The sequence below is a fragment of the Gambusia affinis genome, linkage group LG14 (genome assembly GCF_019740435.1).
Source record: "Gambusia affinis linkage group LG14, SWU_Gaff_1.0, whole genome shotgun sequence".
Classification (NCBI taxonomy): domain Eukaryota; kingdom Metazoa; phylum Chordata; class Actinopteri; order Cyprinodontiformes; family Poeciliidae; genus Gambusia; species Gambusia affinis.
In genome coordinates, this window is record NC_057881.1 from 11,567,338 (window position 1) to 11,586,007 (window position 18,670).

General features: G+C 36.5%; 1 protein-coding gene across 1 annotated transcript in view; it reads left to right on the forward strand.

Moving 5' to 3' along the window:
• The window catches only part of LOC122844081 (CUB and sushi domain-containing protein 3-like), a 475,440-nt gene that overhangs the window by 246,212 nt on the left and 210,558 nt on the right, over positions 1-18,670 (forward strand). Inside the window, exon 8 of the mRNA XM_044139260.1 lies at positions 17,791-17,998. Within this exon, the coding sequence (XP_043995195.1) occupies positions 17,791-17,998 (208 nt within the window). The remainder of the gene's footprint in view (positions 1-17,790; positions 17,999-18,670) is intronic.

The window sequence follows — 18,670 nt, forward strand, 5'->3', positions numbered from 1 at the left end:
AAAAAAAACATGCCTTTTCCTTCCGTACATTGAGATTTGTTGCTGTGCAAGCACTGTATCATAATGTTCATGCATTTTAACACGTGGGTCAAATTCCTGATGTGCTTCTGACTAAAGTACAGTATACATTTGTGTTTTTATTAACTCCGTTTGGCTGAAACGCACAATAAATTAACTGCATGTTTACCCAAAGCAAAGGTATGTCCTTGTGTGAGTGCTTTCGTAGCACAAATGATAAAGGAAAAATGAGGTCCTGCTCAGCAGACCATTGCCCCAGAGCTCCAGTAAAAACTAAGTATGTCCATTTGTCATCTTCAGTGCATTATCTGCACATTTGAAATGGCTTCTGTGACTCGGATGACAGTTTTGTTGACAATGTGAGAAAGTGCTCTTGAGAGAACCTTCATTTTTCATGGCATCACGGCATGACTGGCTTAGGGATCTTTTCCAGCAAGATTCAGCAAATAAAATATTTGTATCGCCCATTTAACTTGAATTCAGTTTATGTGTGAATTTCTTTGTCTCGGATGCACAGCTTTGTGAGCTGCTTAGGGGAAGCAAAGGATGTGACAGAAAAGAACAGGAACAGGAGAAATGATTTAAAGGTGCAAGACAATTTGGTTGGCGCTTTGATGCGGTAAACGCTAAGTGTGGAGCTATTTGTTTCAGAAGTCAGAGATGACATTTAGCTCTTGCCAATACCCCAGAATCCCTCCTCTGTGCCTCTCTGCTTCACCCATGCACATGGATGAAAGCACATTCAAATAGCCAGAATGTACATAAACCTAGAAAGACGCACAAACATGAAATACACACGGTTTACAAACACTCAACTTAGCACATGAATTGTTATAAGAGGGGATGGACACTCCAGAAGTTGAGAAATGTGATGCAGAAGCTGTTTGTTTAGAATTGGTTTTCTGGCTAAATGTAATAACAGAGCTGGCTTCTGATATTAGTACAAGAGATTAATCTAAAAATCCTCAGGTGACCATAAGTGACAGCTTTACCCCCACCCCCTTTATGACCAAGTTGTGGTAACAATAACACTCTTCAGAGTAAATGTTGAGATAACGACCCCAAAAGTATTGTGAGGTATGACACTAAATACCAAAAGTATCAGAGGAGTAACTATTTAACAGGAAGCTGTTAGTCAAAACATGGATTGATTTCATTCAAACTGCAACAGAGCAAAACTGAACATATTACTGCAATGTCGCTCTGTTGTATTCATTAACTCTTCCTGATTATATTCTGTATACTGGCTTTAGGAATATTGACAATCATTTGTAAATCTAGCAGTCAAGATAGTGATCTTAATCTTTTAGGGATAACAACATTAATATTAACTGGGTTAACCAAAATAGAGCCAACTGAAAAAAATGTATCAATTTTTTTTTTTTTTTTTTCAGAAATGGAAAATATCTTGTCTATTCCTATCAAACTATTATAATAAATTTGTGATTAGTGGATCTTTATTCAGTAAAATATCTTGTCTATTCCTATCAAACTATTATAATAAATTTGTGATTAGTGGATCTTTATTCAGTAATGCTTTGGTCAATTGTTCCAAATGCTTACTTTAGTCTACTTTGCAGTTTTTACATTTTCTGATAGTTTTTGTTTCCTTTGGGTTAGCATTACCTTGAGTTTGTCTCTAATTTAGTACTCTCATGTACTTTGTTTTGTTGAGTGAATAGGCTATGATTCAGATAACAACAAGGTAGAGTGAAAATCTTAATTTCTTTGAGGTCTTGATTATTTTAGGTCCTTTCATGGTAACACAAACTTATTGTTCAGCAATAAATAATGATTTTAGCAGTGCTGATCAGATTTGGTTGTTTGCTTATAGTACACCACGTGAGCCTTTTGTTGACTTGCTGTCATTACTATATTGAATCTAAAAACAATATTAGTAAAGTTGAATTTTCTCCTTTTTCTTCTTTTTTTTTTTTTTTAGAAAAAAGGCTCCGATTTTGGAGATAAACTGGTTTTTAAAACCCTTCCCACATATCGAATGTAATGTTGCAGACATCCTGAAGACACAGAACAAAAGACTTCTTGATATTGTAAGAATTAACTGTAATCCACATGCATACATGGATGACATCATTAACTCTTTAAAACACCAGGAGACTTTCAACAGAAATCTTGTGGCCTCTACAGAAAATGGGTCATTCAGCAGGATCATGATCTTAAAACAGTGGAAAACCGATTTAGTCCTCAAGAGCTAACATCCTGGAACCTTTACATGCATCACTTCTGCAGCACATCTAGATCAACTGAAGTGCTTGTTACAAGGCCTCAATAGAATTTAATGACTGCTGGTGAGGGAGTGAAGCTATTTGATTCAGGTACAGCGATGCATCTAAAACTTGTAAGATGGTAGCATTACAGACCTGGACTCCTCCGATTTAAAATGTGGCCAAATCATATCAGAAATTCTTGACCGGATTCAAAGTCAACCTCCATGTTCATTTAGCCCACAAACCTAAATCACATAGAGTATATTTTTAGGGTAGCTGAGCAGGAAAAAAGCATCAGAGGAGGCAAAACTATGGAAAGTTCATAGAGTGCAAAGAGGATTAAATAAATATCATAGGTTACGTATGTATTGATATCAGACATGCCAATAATCCTGGCACTGGTGATTGTTTTCAGTTTTATTTTTATTGTTTTTTTTGTAAAACTTTTAGAATTTAGGATTGTTTCTCTGTGACCAGATAAGAACTCCTAAGATCAAAACAGAGCATTCTCTTTGATATTTTCTTTCTGAGTGAGTCACAGAAAGTCACTTTTATGAGTTGGAATGATGTGACACTGGAAATGAGCATAATAGGCCATGATTAGAGAATATGAATACTAAATGGCATCGCTAGGGTCAAACTTGAACAAAAATTGTTAGAGTAATTATGGAATATTAACTTTTATCTCACTGTATGGAATCTAAATATGATTCATATGGACAGGGCTGAAAAATGATAATAATTATAATAGTATTTCTATCCATCAATCAGTTTTCCTCTTTAAATGCCTCAATAAAGTTGAATTTTCTTCTTTTTCTTCTTTTTTTTTTTTTTAGAAAAAAGGCTCCGATTTTGGAGATAAACTGGTTTTTAAAACCCTTCCCACATATCGAATGTAATGTTGCAGACATCCTGAAGACACAGAACAAAAGTCTTCTTGATATTGTAAGAATTAACTGTAATCCACATGCCTACATGGATGACATCATTAACTCTTTAAAACACCAGGAGACTTTCAACAGAAATCTTGTGGCCTCTACAGAAAATGGGTCATTCAGCAGGATCATGATCTTAAAACAGTGGAAAACCGATTTAGTCCTCAAGAGCTAACATCCTGGAACCTTTACATGCATCACTTCTGCAGCACATCTAGATCAACTGAAGTGTTTGTTACAAGGCCTCAGTAGAATTTAATGACTGCTGGTGAGGGAGTGAAGCTATTTGATTCAGGTACAGCGATGCATCTAAAACTTGTAAGATGGTAGCATTACAGACCTGGACTCCTCCGATTTAAAATGTGGCCAAATCATATCAGAAATTCTTGACCGGATTCAAAGTCAACCTCCATGTTCATTTAGCCCACAAACCTAAATCACATAGAGTATATTTTTAGGGTAGCTGAGCAGGAAAAAAAGCATAAGAGGAGGCAAAACTATGGAAAGTTCATAGAGTGCAAAGAGGAATAAATAAATATCATAGGTTACGTATGTATTGATATCAGACATGCCAATAATCCTGGCACTGGTGATTGTTTTCAGTTTTATTTTTATTGTTTTTTTGTAAAACTTTTATAATTTAAGATTGTTTCTCTGTGACCAGATAAGAACTCCTAAGATCAAAACAGAGCATTCTCTTTGATATTTTCTTTCTGAGTGAGTCACAAAAAGTCACTTTTATGAGTTGGAATGATGTGAAACTGGAAATGAGCATAATAGGCCATGATTAGAGAATATGAATACTAAATGGTATCGCTAGGGTCAAACTTGAACAAAAATTGTTAGAGTAATTATGGAATATTAACTTTTATCTCACTGTATGGATTCTAAATATGATTCATATGGACAGGGCTGAAAAATGATAATAATTATAATAGTATCTCTATCCATCAATCAGTTTTCCTCTTTAAATGCCTCAATCTGTTGATCTACCATTAAATCGCCCTCTTCTGCCCTAATTGCCCTAAATGTCAGGCTGTTTAGTTGACTGGCAGACAGCATCTGTTTTTTGATTCGTGGACATATGGTGGGAGGAGCTGAAGGTCAGTATGGTTACTTGTGTGTGGGTGTGCACATGCCCTGAACAGCATGACTGTAAGTCTAAAATAAAACTTTGATAAGCTGAGGATATCAGGCAATATGTCTCCAGCAAAACTCTTTAAGATTTACAGAGAAATACAAACGCAAATAGAGGGAAGAATATTGTATAAAACACAAAAGTGTAGAAAAATCTGAAGTTCCTAGCTTGAAGTCATAAACGCCGCTGCACGGATGAGTCATTCAGGTGTAATTGTTGGCATTTGTTCTACTTGCACTTTGGAAGCTTTACATTTTTTAGGGTTTTAGAAATGAATGCAGGATTTTATCCACTTCTGATATTGAAATACCCAAACAAACCTCTTATCAACAAAGGTAACAAGTTAATGCACACCCACAGAGAGAGTACAAATCAGAAGCTGGAAATGTAAGATACCGCTGTCAAACAGCTTCAGCTGTTTTTATAAGCTGGAACACAATATCAAATAAGACCTGTAACTTTGCAAAGTTACTTCCAAATGATTTTACATTTGGCAAATACAACGATGCCTTTTAAGCCCATATGTCCGCTGTGCAGCAGAATTGCAGCCAAGAAACAGGAGGGCAGATGGTACAAACCCTCATTTGTTTATGCATAATTTTATATATCAATGAATAAATCAACTAAAAAAATTACCTATATATTAATTTTGGCTGGAGATTCCCCCAGAAGTCCTTGAACTTTAATTTTGATTCGTTTTTGCCACGACGATTTAAAGGCTACCCTCAAAAAATAGTTTAACAATGTTAGATTTTACAAAATGTGAAGCAAATTGAGATATCAGAGTCGAAAGGTCCCACTTAAATGTTTAAAAGATGAAATGCACAATAGAGATACTGAGTTAAATACAGTACAGACCAAAAGTCTGGACACACCTTGTAATTGAATTCAATTACAGTATAGTTTGATCTGTACTGTAAGTACAAAAAATTACAAATTTTTTATTCATATATGTTAAAATAATTTTTTTTATTCATTTTTCTCAATAAATATAAATTATGTATTTAAGCATTTAATGACATATTTTTTGTGTCAATAAACATACTTATTCTGTTCATTGTCATGTAGGATGAATCAATTGTGTCTTTAAAAGGCCTTGTCAAACACACCTCTTTAAAACCATTTAGTCTCCATTGCTGAGGTCTCTAACTGAACATTGCTTACGAAGGAGCTTTCTGACACTGAGAAAGTGCCATCAGAACAAAGTGAAAGTGTCAGTAGTCAAATTGTTATTCTGAGCAAAGAAGAGCTTTCTCGGTGTGAAATCAGAGCTGGATAGAAGGTTTCTCAGGGAGCAGTGCTTTGCACTCTTAAACACTTTGATTAAACTCAATCACTTTTATCCAAAGCACGATCAAGTAGACAAAAAGTGACCACACCATCAAAAGATCATTACATCAAACTTTGCTCATCATGAGGGAGCAAAAAAACATCATCACAAAGAATGTGCTTCATAAAGAAGGCGAGAAGCAAGTCTGCAAAGCTGTCAGGGACAGGGCTGCTTGGAAGTAGTCTTAAGAGGTGTCTAAACTAATTCTCAAGAGGTAAAATGTGGCCTAACACTGTTCTATTATGGGGTGGTATTATGTAAAATCAACTATTACAATCTTTAAGTAATGTTATAATGTTATTCCCTCATCAAAAACATAGTTGGAGTGTTGCTTTGATTCTTTCATGCGTGTTTGAGAAATCCTTGAATCTCCCATGGCTACTATTCATGGGCATCTAAATGCTTGCACAGTTTACAACAAATCTCTTCTTAAGGCACTTTACAAAAAATCATTCCAAGTCATTCATACAGATATCCTAACTGATCTTAGTTATCAAACAGTACAGTGGGCTCAGTCTATTATTCAAATTAGTTTAAAAAACTTCTGTCTAAGGAAACCCAACAGATTTATTCGAGTCATTGACTGAATGCAAAATGCAGTCTCAGCAATCCCTCAAACCAAGCATTCATGTATCTACTGTGGAGAGAGTGGAGTGATTAATTGTCCCAGAAATTATTGCTGTAATTGAAAATGTCATTTTTATCATAAAAATTGGATAACAATGCAAGTAAACTCTTTCAAAGACCAATAAACTAATTTCTGAATAACATCTAAAAATGGAACTGGAAGACGTTCTAAATATCCCAAATTTAATTGGGTTTTTTGTTGTTGTTGTTGTTTTTGTCAAGCAGTATCAGATCATTGTGTCTTAGGTGCAGATACAAGTTTGTTGTAGTGCCATATATAGTTGCTACTGTTTTACAACAAATGCAGCATATCATTGGTTCACTCCTATCATTCATTTTGAATTCAAAGTGCTCCCAGACTGCAACTGTCACGTTCAGCTTTTAAACAAGCGTTTCTCTGGTTTGATGCTACACTATGTGGCAGGACGCCATGAACCTGGCTAGTAACTGATACAATTTTCCTCTCCATTCATTTCTTATGGAACCTGCATTGCAAGATGACAATCACTTGCCCCCCTCCAGCCAAATGATCGGTGAAATCTGTGCATGTGAATTTTTGAGCTTGTACACATAAATGTGTACACACAGGCTAGTAGTGACGCAACACAGGAAAGCTTATAAATATTTAACTTTTGTCACTGCCATCGCTATCTATTCCCATGTGTTGGAGAGTGGCGGAAAACAGATTCTTTTCACTGTCATTTGTCGCTCCCCATACGAACCCATTACGCTAAGGAATTGAAAGGGGAGGAGTACTTTGATGCGCCGAAGTCATACAGTTTCTTAGGTAGAAAAAGGGGCAGACGTGACAAAAACAAACAGACATGCATCTGGAAATGATCAAATTTGCTTTATCAAGAAATTAATCGATAAATTGCGTATTGCGACAAGCCTTCATGGTGAATCACATCCAAAAGGCTAAGTCAGATTCTGCTGACAATGTCACATGTTCTATTAGTTTGTCAGATTGGATAGCATTGCCAGTAAGGCCTTACTCTAATGTATTCAAAACCATGTAATGCATCCTGGCATGACAGGATGCTGAAAGTGACATTGAGACCATTAATAAAAATCTCACCCTCTGCATGGCCAGGCAGTGTGGCACCCAGTACAGCTGCAGATTAAATTGGATGAATGTCTACGAGCTCCTCAGTCCAGAGGGTAATTTGTAACAAATAATGCTAGCACCATATGTGTGCAAATACTTAAAACATTTCCTTCGAGGTCTGTTTGTTCATTCGTGGCAGGTACACTGAACTATAAAATGTGTGAAAGAAAAGATGAACGGAAAAGAGGGGGCAGCTGATATATATCCAGCTTTACAGTATATAGGGGGCAAGAGGTTGATGGATGAGTTGGCAGTTGTACATAGAAGAGCAGAAGGGATAGATGGATACAGCCTGAAGACAGAGGAGAGGAGGGGATGATATAGATGGCCCATAATCCTTAGAGGCTGGCCGGGTTTGGGTCTTGCGTGATTGAAGTTTGAGCATGTGTGTGTCTCTGCGAATCTGACGGTGATAGTGATCTGCCTATCAAAAAGATGCAGGAAGAAGAGACGAGTTATGGGAAATAAGGAAGGAAAGCACGGGTTGGAAAAAGAGAGGACGAGGCCAGAAAAGCCATTACACATGAAATCAATCAACAGGAGGAGACGGAGAGACTGCGAGACATGGAGTGAGATGCAGAAAGTCAGATCTTGAAGATAACCACAGCGAGAGAAAAGGATAAAGAAGGAATCCTCTGATGACTGCGATATTGATGACAGCACAGTGGGGAAGACGGGATGAACGGATGGCAGAGAAGGAGGCAGGATAAGGAGGCTAAGAACGAGCGATCAAAACACCCCAGGCTATGAGAGAGAAACAGCAAGAGGGAGTGGTGGGTGGAGGGGGGACTTGGGGATGACAAGGAAGTGTGAGTGGAGAAATCAGGAACTGAGAAGGAAGAATGTTGACTAATAAGGCACAAGGCGGAAAAGTTAATTAATGACATGTTGGTGGAAGACGAGATAAAAAAAAAATCTTGATGCAGAAAAAGCAAGAAGAACAATAGAGAGGAGGTATAACACCAACGGTGAGCGGAGAAAGAGCAAAGGATGAAAAGGCAAGCAAAAGGGCAAAGCCAACTCGGTGATGTGATGAGAAATGAAGGCAACATGGCCAAGTCTACCCCTCTCTTCCTCTCACACTCAAGCTAACACATATAGAAGCCTCCACCAAAGAAACTTTCCCCCCTCATGTGGGTCAGTGCATCGTAGCATGAGCCTGACTTCAGTCTCCCCATGTTGTTATCTTAGATAAAAGCAAAGAAACCAAAATAAACTGCACCAAGTCAGATACATTCTTTACCTCTAAGTTTGCGAGGCTGAAGGTCAAAAATAATATCTGCTGGACTTTACAGGTCATTACAAAGACAAAACATGTTTACAAATCACAGTTTGAAAACACACAATTTCTTCGTGAAATGAAAGCTGGTAGAGTTATTAAAGGAGATTTGGAGGCTGCATAAAACACATGCAAAATATGAAACATTTCTGAAATATTACCAGTTTTATATATATACTTATTTAAGTTTTTATTGATGTCTGACTCTTACTGACGCATATATTGCAATGTTTTGTTTGTTTTTGCTACTGACAGGTATGACGTTTAAAGTTAAATCTAGAAACTGCACCACTAGACTGAGGGGATACAGTGCTTTTATTGGACTGAGGAAGATGAGGGGATTTTGGAATATCTTCCAAGAGTGAATCCTGATACTTGGTTAATTCACTCCTTATCCAATTCGTACCTCTATTCTTTATTTGTGTGCTGCTGTTTTGTCCAACCTTCTTTAGTTTTGGACCAGTAAACAAACCATTTTCTATCCATGTTTATGACAATTTTGTTTCAGTTTATTTCTCTTTGCAGTGAAGTATTTTTAATGAATTACCTTAATAAATTACGATTAAAGATCACACTTCTCAAAATGTGATTTAATTGGAAGATAATCAATTCTTCATATTGTTTTTATTGCTTCTGAGTCTGGTTACTATTTAGGCATTGTGTAAAACGCAAATCTAAGCAGCAGGTAAGCAGATTTAAGTTTAATTAGCTTTTATCAAATAAAATGCATAACTAAAAGAACACAAAATACAGGACCAAGGTAAAACAATGACTCAGGAGCATTGGAGGCAGAATGAATGGATGACTCTGGAAAAGTACTGACAAAATGGAGAGGTATTTAAGCTGCGGTTGTAATTACTGGACGCAAGACAGATGAGACTAATAAACAACAGGCAGCAGCTGTGGAAAAAGCAAGAAGCTGAAGAGAATTAAGGAAAAAGTGTTGAATGGAATAACTGATTAACTTAAGGGGGAAATAAAGGGAAATGCTAATAAATACAGAGTATGAGCAAACATTGTGATCACATGGAAAGCAGATGACCCAAATAAAACAAGAACAAGGATAAAGAGAAGACAGCTAAAGCTTACAGCATGAAAATAAAACACACACACACACACAAAATAATACACAGTGGAATCTTTCAAAGAATAAGCTTGCAACAACTATCAGCTCTCTTCTGCTGTTAAATAAAACAAATCTCATGACCTATTCTCTTTACATTAGAGTTTGAGTGTATCATAATGGTTCATCTTGTCAATAGTCAAAGTGGGTACTAAATATTCTCAAGTCTAGTAGAAAATGGCACATGTGCGGTCCTTGTGAAATTTTCTGATTGATCAACGGTGTAAAATGACATTGTAGCAAAGTGATTAGAACGGGGTCACAACATTGTTTCTTCATCAGATAAATACTGTTTTGGTCTCACTGTACCAGAGCTCCACCTCACACATTTACTGTGCTCCCTAACTGGCGTTTGGCAAACTGCATATGGACATTTTTGGTATTTCATCAATGGCTTTGTTGTAGTCACTCTTTCATAAAGGTCATGTTTGTAGAGTTAACGACTAATAGTTATACTGTAAATTAACTATTGGCATCTTGGCTGCTTTCCTGGTTTATGATCTCCCTGAAATAAGAAAATGTGAAAAAGTTCAAGAACTATAAAGACTGCAGCAAGGCGTCACATTTATGTAAACTATTGAGCAGTTAAAAATCCTGAAACACCATGTTTTGAGATAATGGTTATGTGTATGTTTGCCTCAGAAGTGTAATTTTCTTTGTCATTTTTAGTGCCTTTCTGTCTCTACAGCCATTAATTCTGATTTGGTGTAATGTTGCATTCTCAGCAAGTTATCAACCAAATACCAATACTAATTAATTCTGAAACTGACTGTAATTTTAAAAGGCCTTAAAGTAAGAACTTTGTTTGGCAAAAGTATAGTAAAATTTATGTGAATAAAAGTAGACTGAAACTAAAGATGGCTGTTCCGTGATTAAAAACAAAATTATATTTTAATCAAAAAACAATATATAATGAAAACTTAATTAAAATGTAAAACCAATATATAATAAAAACTTAATTAAAATGTACTATTAAAATTAACCTTACTAAAGTGAAGTTTGTACCCTCTTTATGGACCTTGGGAGTCAGTGAAGTTGCTGGGAGGTTCCCATGTCCCGTGGTTGCCAGTCCAAATGAGCTCTGTCACCCCAACACTAGAGAGCTGGGATCAGGTTTTTTGGACTTGTGATTTTGCTGCCACATGGCTTCCATAGAGAAGAGGATTTCTTCTGCATGGGTCTGTCCTGCTTTTTCAATCTTTCCAAGTCCTAGTGGGATAACCTTTAGCATGTAACTGGCTTATTCCTGCTAGTATAGAGGTTATTAGCTGTTTTGTAGTGTCACTGTGTATTGGATGGCCTGGCTTCTTTATAATGTCTACTATGTTGACGACTGGCAATTGTTGTAAATATTTCCATACTTAAAAAATATTTTTTATCATTAAGTAATGATGGACTTTAAGTGGGCAGGAACAATTCACTCTCTGAGATCATTACTGATGTCTTAAACCTCTTTAGAATTTTATTAACACACACAATCAAATGTCAGACCTGCAAACTAGCAGAATACATGCTTTAATGGCAATGTAGACATGGCCACCATTGATGATGATCAGTATTTTAACAGAGCAATTTATTACAAGCACTGGGGCTGCTAGCCTACCATGCTTGCAACCATCGATTGGCCATTTCCTATGACTATTGCGGGTCTTACTACTGTTGCTTTAATTATATGCTGAAAATTACTGCCAAGAAGCCTGTATTCTTTTGTTGTCAGACAACAATTAAACCAAATGCTTAAAAAGCCTCCTGAAGAATGCCCAGATGATTTTAACATAATAAATGTCATTCTGTGACTCACATGAAGGTTTTGATTAAAAAGAGATGAGGGGGATAGATTTGAAGAACACATAAAATTAACTTCCTGATTTAATTGAGTGATATAAATTTTGATTTAATATAAAATGGAATAATGTGACTTCAAGAAAAAAAAATTGCAAACCGTAATACTGGACACTGCCACACAAATGTTCCACAATACCGGAGCGCAAGAAATGCTTACCCATTATTCCAGCAGATCCTACATCGAAAGCGTTCTAGTCATTTGTCATGTTGGCTGCATGCATATTGAAGTGAAGGTAATCAGATGGCTAAAGGTATCTCCCCCTCCCTCCTGTGAACATGCCACAAATGTCTTTCTTTATTAGAGCAGCTGCTCCTGAAGTGGTCTCTGCTCAGTCTCATCGTCACACGATGACACACAACAAAATTGGGGAGGATCCTAATTGCATAATGTGTCAGTTGAGATTATCATGTTGCATGGCATTCGGGTTGCTTCAAGTTAAGTTAAGGTGCATGATTCCATTCAGAAAGAATAGATAGATTTGCAGCCAAAGATTAAAAGGTCTGAGGTTTTTTTTCACAAACTTGATCAAATGTGCATTGCTTAGAGAGTGTTTATCTATAAAATGATAAAATTAGAACAAGATTTTCAGTGGGATTTGTACATCCTAATAGAGGTGAGCTTTTTGACACATTACAAAGATAGATTTACTTTTAGGCACATTTTGTGATCTATTTGAGGTTTAATGACCTCTACTGACATATAATTCTAAGAGGTTTTTCGGTTATATGGTGAAGTTGGCTAAAAGGAATCCTCAGACTAGTCAACTTCACTTGGTTATAAAAACATTGAACAAGTCTTTGTTAAAATCAACAACTAATAACTAACAAAGCACTTGGGGCAACAGAGAGAGCCTGGAAATTTCATTTCTTTTACTTAACTTACATCTGAATTTCATTTACTGTTGACCCATCAATAAGAAAAATAAATTAAAAGCCATGAGGTGATGTTGTGGAAAAAGAATGTATACACCAGGAATGATTCTCACACCATTTTTCTTGGTATTAGCACTGTGTTGGAAAATTACTATAAGTTAACATCTGCTTATCATGTTATATTACATGCTTGTGAACTCTCACCAAAAGAACCTGTTTGGGGATACACACACAAGGTTGGAAGTTGCTTTAGTGCAGCTGCAAGGGAACCAGACTGTCTCTCCCATGTTTTGGATTCCTTACCTTGTAATAAAACCCATGTGTTGTTTCTGCCTGGCAGAGTTTTTCACCCAGACCTGCTTCATTATTGATTGTCCTGCAAGCTCTCTGTAATGTGCACAATATATGAATAAACCTGACTGAGTGATTCCACCTCACTGTGCTTGGTAAAATAGTCTTTTTACCACAACAGCACACTAGACTGAGTGGAAGAGCATCAAACGTAGCAACACATATGTCAGTTATTACAAAATGTAAAAATTTCACAAAATTCTACTAGTTTTTTTTCACGTTAAACCCCCCAAAAAAACTATTTTAGAAACAACACAACACATAGCAAGATGGGAAATGTGACAGCAGCAGTCAAGTATTATAACCTAGCTAGATCCATTATGATAGCCTTAAGGGGTAAATGTTGTACTCATAAAATCTATAGTTACAGCATGTAACCAATGTTGGCATGAAGAAACTCTAATTTTGAATTGTTTGTGACAGCAATTGGAGTAAAATAAACTATGATAGAGCAATATATAAAATACATTTTGTTAACATTTTGAGAATGTAACCGGCCGTAATGCTAAGTTAGCATCTGCTTCAGAGCTTTCTGATGTAGTACCAGTATAGGACTACAGGGATACTTTCAAACAAGTTGTGAAATTTGTTTTCTTTATTATATATTGGAAAACAAGGATTGTCAACCACGTTGTTCAAATTATGTCTCTTCTTGATCACCTTCCTACTGAACCCAATATCATGTTTTGTCTTGTGAGCTTAATGCATTATCAAACCTCTAATACGACAAAGTCCTTTGGGTCCGTCGTTAAACTCAGAAAAACTAGTCTAAAAACGAAAAACCTTTATCAGCTCATTTCAAGTATTTTACTGAGTTCAGGTATTTTGCTTTGAACTTTCGTTTTCTTCCATGATAGAACCAAATAACTGCTGAAAACGGTCTAATCTAATTTAAGCATGAATGCAAAGCAGCCCCACTGATTACTTAAAATATCACATGCAGCATTTATGTTGAGGTGGTTGTAAATAATATGCTACAAGCTATGATGTATTTTATTCGCATAATTGATTTTGTTTTCTCAAAGCAGTTAAACTTATCTAAGAACTTTAACAATATCTAAATCCTTTTTACATCCACATCATACATCAGTCTTGGTATCAAAGCAGCAAATAAATCTGTTGTGAACCTCTGACTCATATTATTATATGGTACTGGGAAGTTTTCCTTTTATGAATTCTCCCAACCTGGAAAAATAAACCTCAGTTAGTTCAATTAGCCTAAATCCTACAGTTATACAAATTTAATAAGATTGTGTGCCTTTGCCAATTCAGTTAGCCATTATAGCAGAAAATACCCTTCACCCAGTGTAACCTGAAAGCAGATGCAACACACCTTGATCTGAAACGTGACAGTTTAAAACTTCGCAATCTCCTTCAAGCTTACTGCTAATTTTCTTGCATTTTCAGTTCGTTTACCTTACTTAGACTCGCATCACAAATCAGTGCACCTTGAGGGATTTCCATCTGTCTGTCAACTGTCATTGGCAGATGAACATGCCTGCAGGCTGGAAGAGATGTGTGTGCATGTGTGGGTCCGTGTGGATGCGCGTGAGAGTGCAGGTCTGTGTCCATCAGTGCTTGCCGATGTCCTGCCGTTGTCATGATAAACCTGTGACAGTTGCCATCCGGCAAGCAGTGCTCTCACACACCAGACACACACCTAATGCACAATGCTTCATTGCTTTCCTGAAAGTATGATGGCACCTCAGCAGGTCTTGGTTTGGCCTGTTGGGTCATTTACACAAATCTCCTTGACTGTCTAGTGGTGAAATGACTGTCTGGGTGGCTGAATGGTCTTTCTGTCTTCCTGCCTCACTGACTGTCTGTTTTATTTTATGCTTTTTTACCTCCCACACCCTCTCTTTTTTTTCTGTGGGACTGATCCAACAGAGAGTAGATGAATGTCTGTCAAAGAATAAATAACACCTATCTTTTCTATTCCTGGCATCAGTAACTTCTACTACATTTTCAGTCAGAAGTTCACATACACTCATAATTGGTACAATTTTTTTTAATAAATTATGGCATTTTAGTTATATATTTGAATCAATTCAGTATGTGTCTTTTGTTGGGGTGCTGGATACTACTATCAGACATGTTTAAAACAATATTCAGGCGCAGCCTTAGTCCTATCTAAATATATTTATCTGTATTTATAAAATGGTGAAAAGACCCATGTCAAGTCACACTTGATCCATATGGTTTGTTAAAAAATTTAAACCATTCATGTGTTTGTTTTAATTAAGACTGAAGTATTTAGAGGTTAATGTATCATCTTGATTATTCCATCCACTTTGTGGTATGCCTCAGAATCAATAGCAGTGAAACACCCCTTCATCAGCATGCGTGGTAATTGGTTTAGTCTTCTTAAGCTTAAAAGCCTCGCTTTTGTCCAAGCATTGTATCCATCACAGTAGCCAAAAAAACTAAGTATTTCTTTCTTCTGACCAAAACGTATCTCCAGAAGACATTTGGATTATTATGTGTGCAGGAAAAAATTAAGTTGAGTTTGAAGTTTCATTACTTCAAACCCATTTTGAAGTAATTGGATTCTTTTATTTAGCTGAAATCCTTGCTGTCCCCTATCAGCCAGTTCAGCCAGTTAGAGCTGAATCTGGCTTTAGGTGTTCAAGCATCATCCAGTTGGTGAACATCTTGAACCTTGATGGTTCTTGGGCTCTTCTTTTTCTTCCTGGGTGACAGTGTGGATTAGATGTTTGAAACCTGGACAAGGATGTGGATTCAAACACTTGAATTATAAAACACATGTCAAAACTGGTTTGTTCCTGAATGGCTTTAACTTCAATCTTTTTACAAAGTGTCAATAATGTTTGAAAGCTGGGGCCATGACAGGAAACCAGCCAATATAAATTGAGTTTATTATTTCTAATCAGATGACAGCCAATATACATATATGTCCATACTTATGTATTTGAGTTCATCTGTAAGTTGTTGCCCATGTATTAATTGGAGGATTAATACCATAAATTAAAAGTCGCTTGCTTAATTTTAATTTTTGAACCTTTATTGAAAATATGTAATCATTACATCCTCAAAATTCTGCCATTCAAATAAAGCAAGAAAAGTCCAAAATTAACAACCATGATGAGTGTATGTGCTCTGCATGTATAGTGTAAATTTCCCTCACTGAACAATTGAAGCAGTCTCGGTCCACCATAAAATTTATTTAAACCAATTATTTTGTTTTCCACTCCGTTTGTTGCTTTCTTCTTTGGTACAGTCTGTACCAGTAATTTTACCTTCTTCAAAATTAACCTCTCAACTCTTTTTTCCTTGTTTAGTGCTTGCCTCTGTTTGGTCCCTGTTTAATTCTAACCCCCTAGATTTCCTGTGTCGTCTTTGTCCTGAGAACATATGCATATATATATTCTCACTACTCCTTTCTTGTGGGTGAAATTTGGCTTGATCCCTTATCTTATCTCCGTCATCTGTACATGCATCTCCCCCCACCACCCTTCCTTACAAGCCAGCATTTCGTGGATGAGCCTAAAGCATGTGCATGTACACCTGACAGTGCTTGTCTGCACTCTTATAAAGGATGTCGTTTTTCAGCTTCTCAGAGAGTGCACTTTAAGGATGACACCCATCTGGTGGGTACACAATAACTGTCTTCTCTAAACGCCGTCGACATCAACATACGATGGGCTGTGGAGCAATCTGGTTTCATCCAAATTTGCACTTTCTGGCAGGCAATGAAATACCTGTCTGCTATAAGAGTGTGCTCCATGAATTATTGCCTCTTTAATGTATAAATTATACAGGAATAATTTATACCAAGATTAGAGTTTGACTCTTGGGGAAAAATCTTCAACATTGTGTGGTTTTTTTAGATTTTTTTTTTCTTTTTTTTTTTGGTCAATGGGACTCTGGCTGGACACATTTTGTGTTGGTTTTCCTTCCAATGTAAATAATATGTGAGTACTCCTCATGGCTTCCAATCTTAGATCATGTGTGAGACCAAAGCCAGGGTACCATTGACTCAAGAGGATGCAATGTGGAATGTTTTTCTCAGTGAGTGTCTGTATAAATTATATGTATAATTTATGCCATGTACACAGCGCAATCCATGTGTCTTTATCTGTTAAACAGTAATCACTACTACAAGCAGCTATGCAAGGCTATCAATCAGATGTGATCACCAATTATGAGAAAGTTTTAAAATGTTTTCAAAACCTTTTGAAGTTCAATAGAATATGATTCTTAATCCGCCAATTGGCAACCAATTCAATCCAAAGTTCCTAGGTGGTGATAGGAGGAGTTGAGAGCGGAGCTACAATGAGAAACATAGCATATTATTGATTTTGTATGAGGAGAGTATAGTGGCTGTGAATACTACAGAAATTGCAGCCTAACCCATGAACCCTACTTCTAATTCTAACTGGCCATAACATAAACTGTCAAACGATATTCTACAAGACGTACTGGCAAAGACTGTTCAGCTGTGCCATCGACATGTTTTTCATGTTTACTTCATATCTAAGGAGTGATTGTGAGATCTCCATATTTTCACAATATAGTTTGCTAATATGATCTGATAGTTAATCATGAAACAGTCATTCATTTCTAACATTCAATAACATACATAGAGCAAAACATGGGAAACTAAAAATTAAGGCAACAAGGAAAAGCCACCTCCTAGAGGGAGAGAGTTGGGGAGTTGGGCTGGCTGACTTGGATTTTTGAAGCAACTTTATGTGTATTACAAATTAGATTTTGAAATGCTAATTTGATAAATTATGTTGAGTTTAATTAACTCACCAAATTTTAGAAAAAAAATTAAAGAATTAAAATCCAAAAAGGAAGCAATTTTATTGAAAATGAAATAATAATAATTTTAAAAAAAGTCCGCCCCCTCAGTCCCTCCTCCTCTCCCTAACCCAGGTTTTCTATTTGTCACTCTGATTTGATTGACAGCTGAGGACACATGTGGGGGCACTGTGAGGGGCGGCAGTGGGGTGGTGACCAGTCCCGGTTACCCCGGCAACTATGGTAACCAAGCCGACTGTACTTGGATCCTTTTGGCCGAACCCGGAGACACCATCTCTGTCATCTTTACAGACTTCCAGACCGAAGAAAAGTATGACTACCTGGAAGTGGAGGGCTCAGAACCACCGACCATCTGGTGAGTTTTCTTTTACTTACCGTACTTTTAAATGTCTGAGTGTTGCTTTTAGTGCAAGTGGGTATTTGTGACCAAATGTGCCGTTTGTTGTTTGTTCTGAATTTCTTGGTTATGCAAAGTTTGATTTTAAACGTGTGAGATTTCTCATTAATCCCATTCTCAAGAGCCATAATGGCTGCTGTGAGCTATGAATGTATCTAATCACTTATGGATAAGAGCTTAATGATAATAACAATAATTGTCAGCATATATTTTTATTTATTTATTTTATACATAAAATAAAATTAAACTTGATATGATATTCTTTCCTATCTCTGCTTTGTAAGGTCCCAGTGTTTCGTTATTGTCAGTGTTTAGCTGCTGTTTGTGGAAAATATGGCTGACTTAGAGTGTATTGTTTTTGTTTTTTTGTAGTGCAGTGCTTGTGTTGTCTTATGTGTATGTGCTTGCTAATTTGGCATTAAAATAAAAACAAGAAAAAATAGAATAAAACAAGATAATACCTGCTGTAATAAACTTGTTAGTTTGAAACTGGTTTAAGTCTGAGGCCAATGGACTACATACACACTTACATTTCAGAAAAAAATGTGAAGATTTGAGTGTCAGTCCAATGTTAATTATGTATACTGTAAGAAGACTTGCAGTGTACCCCATAAGGCAAATGAGTCTCTC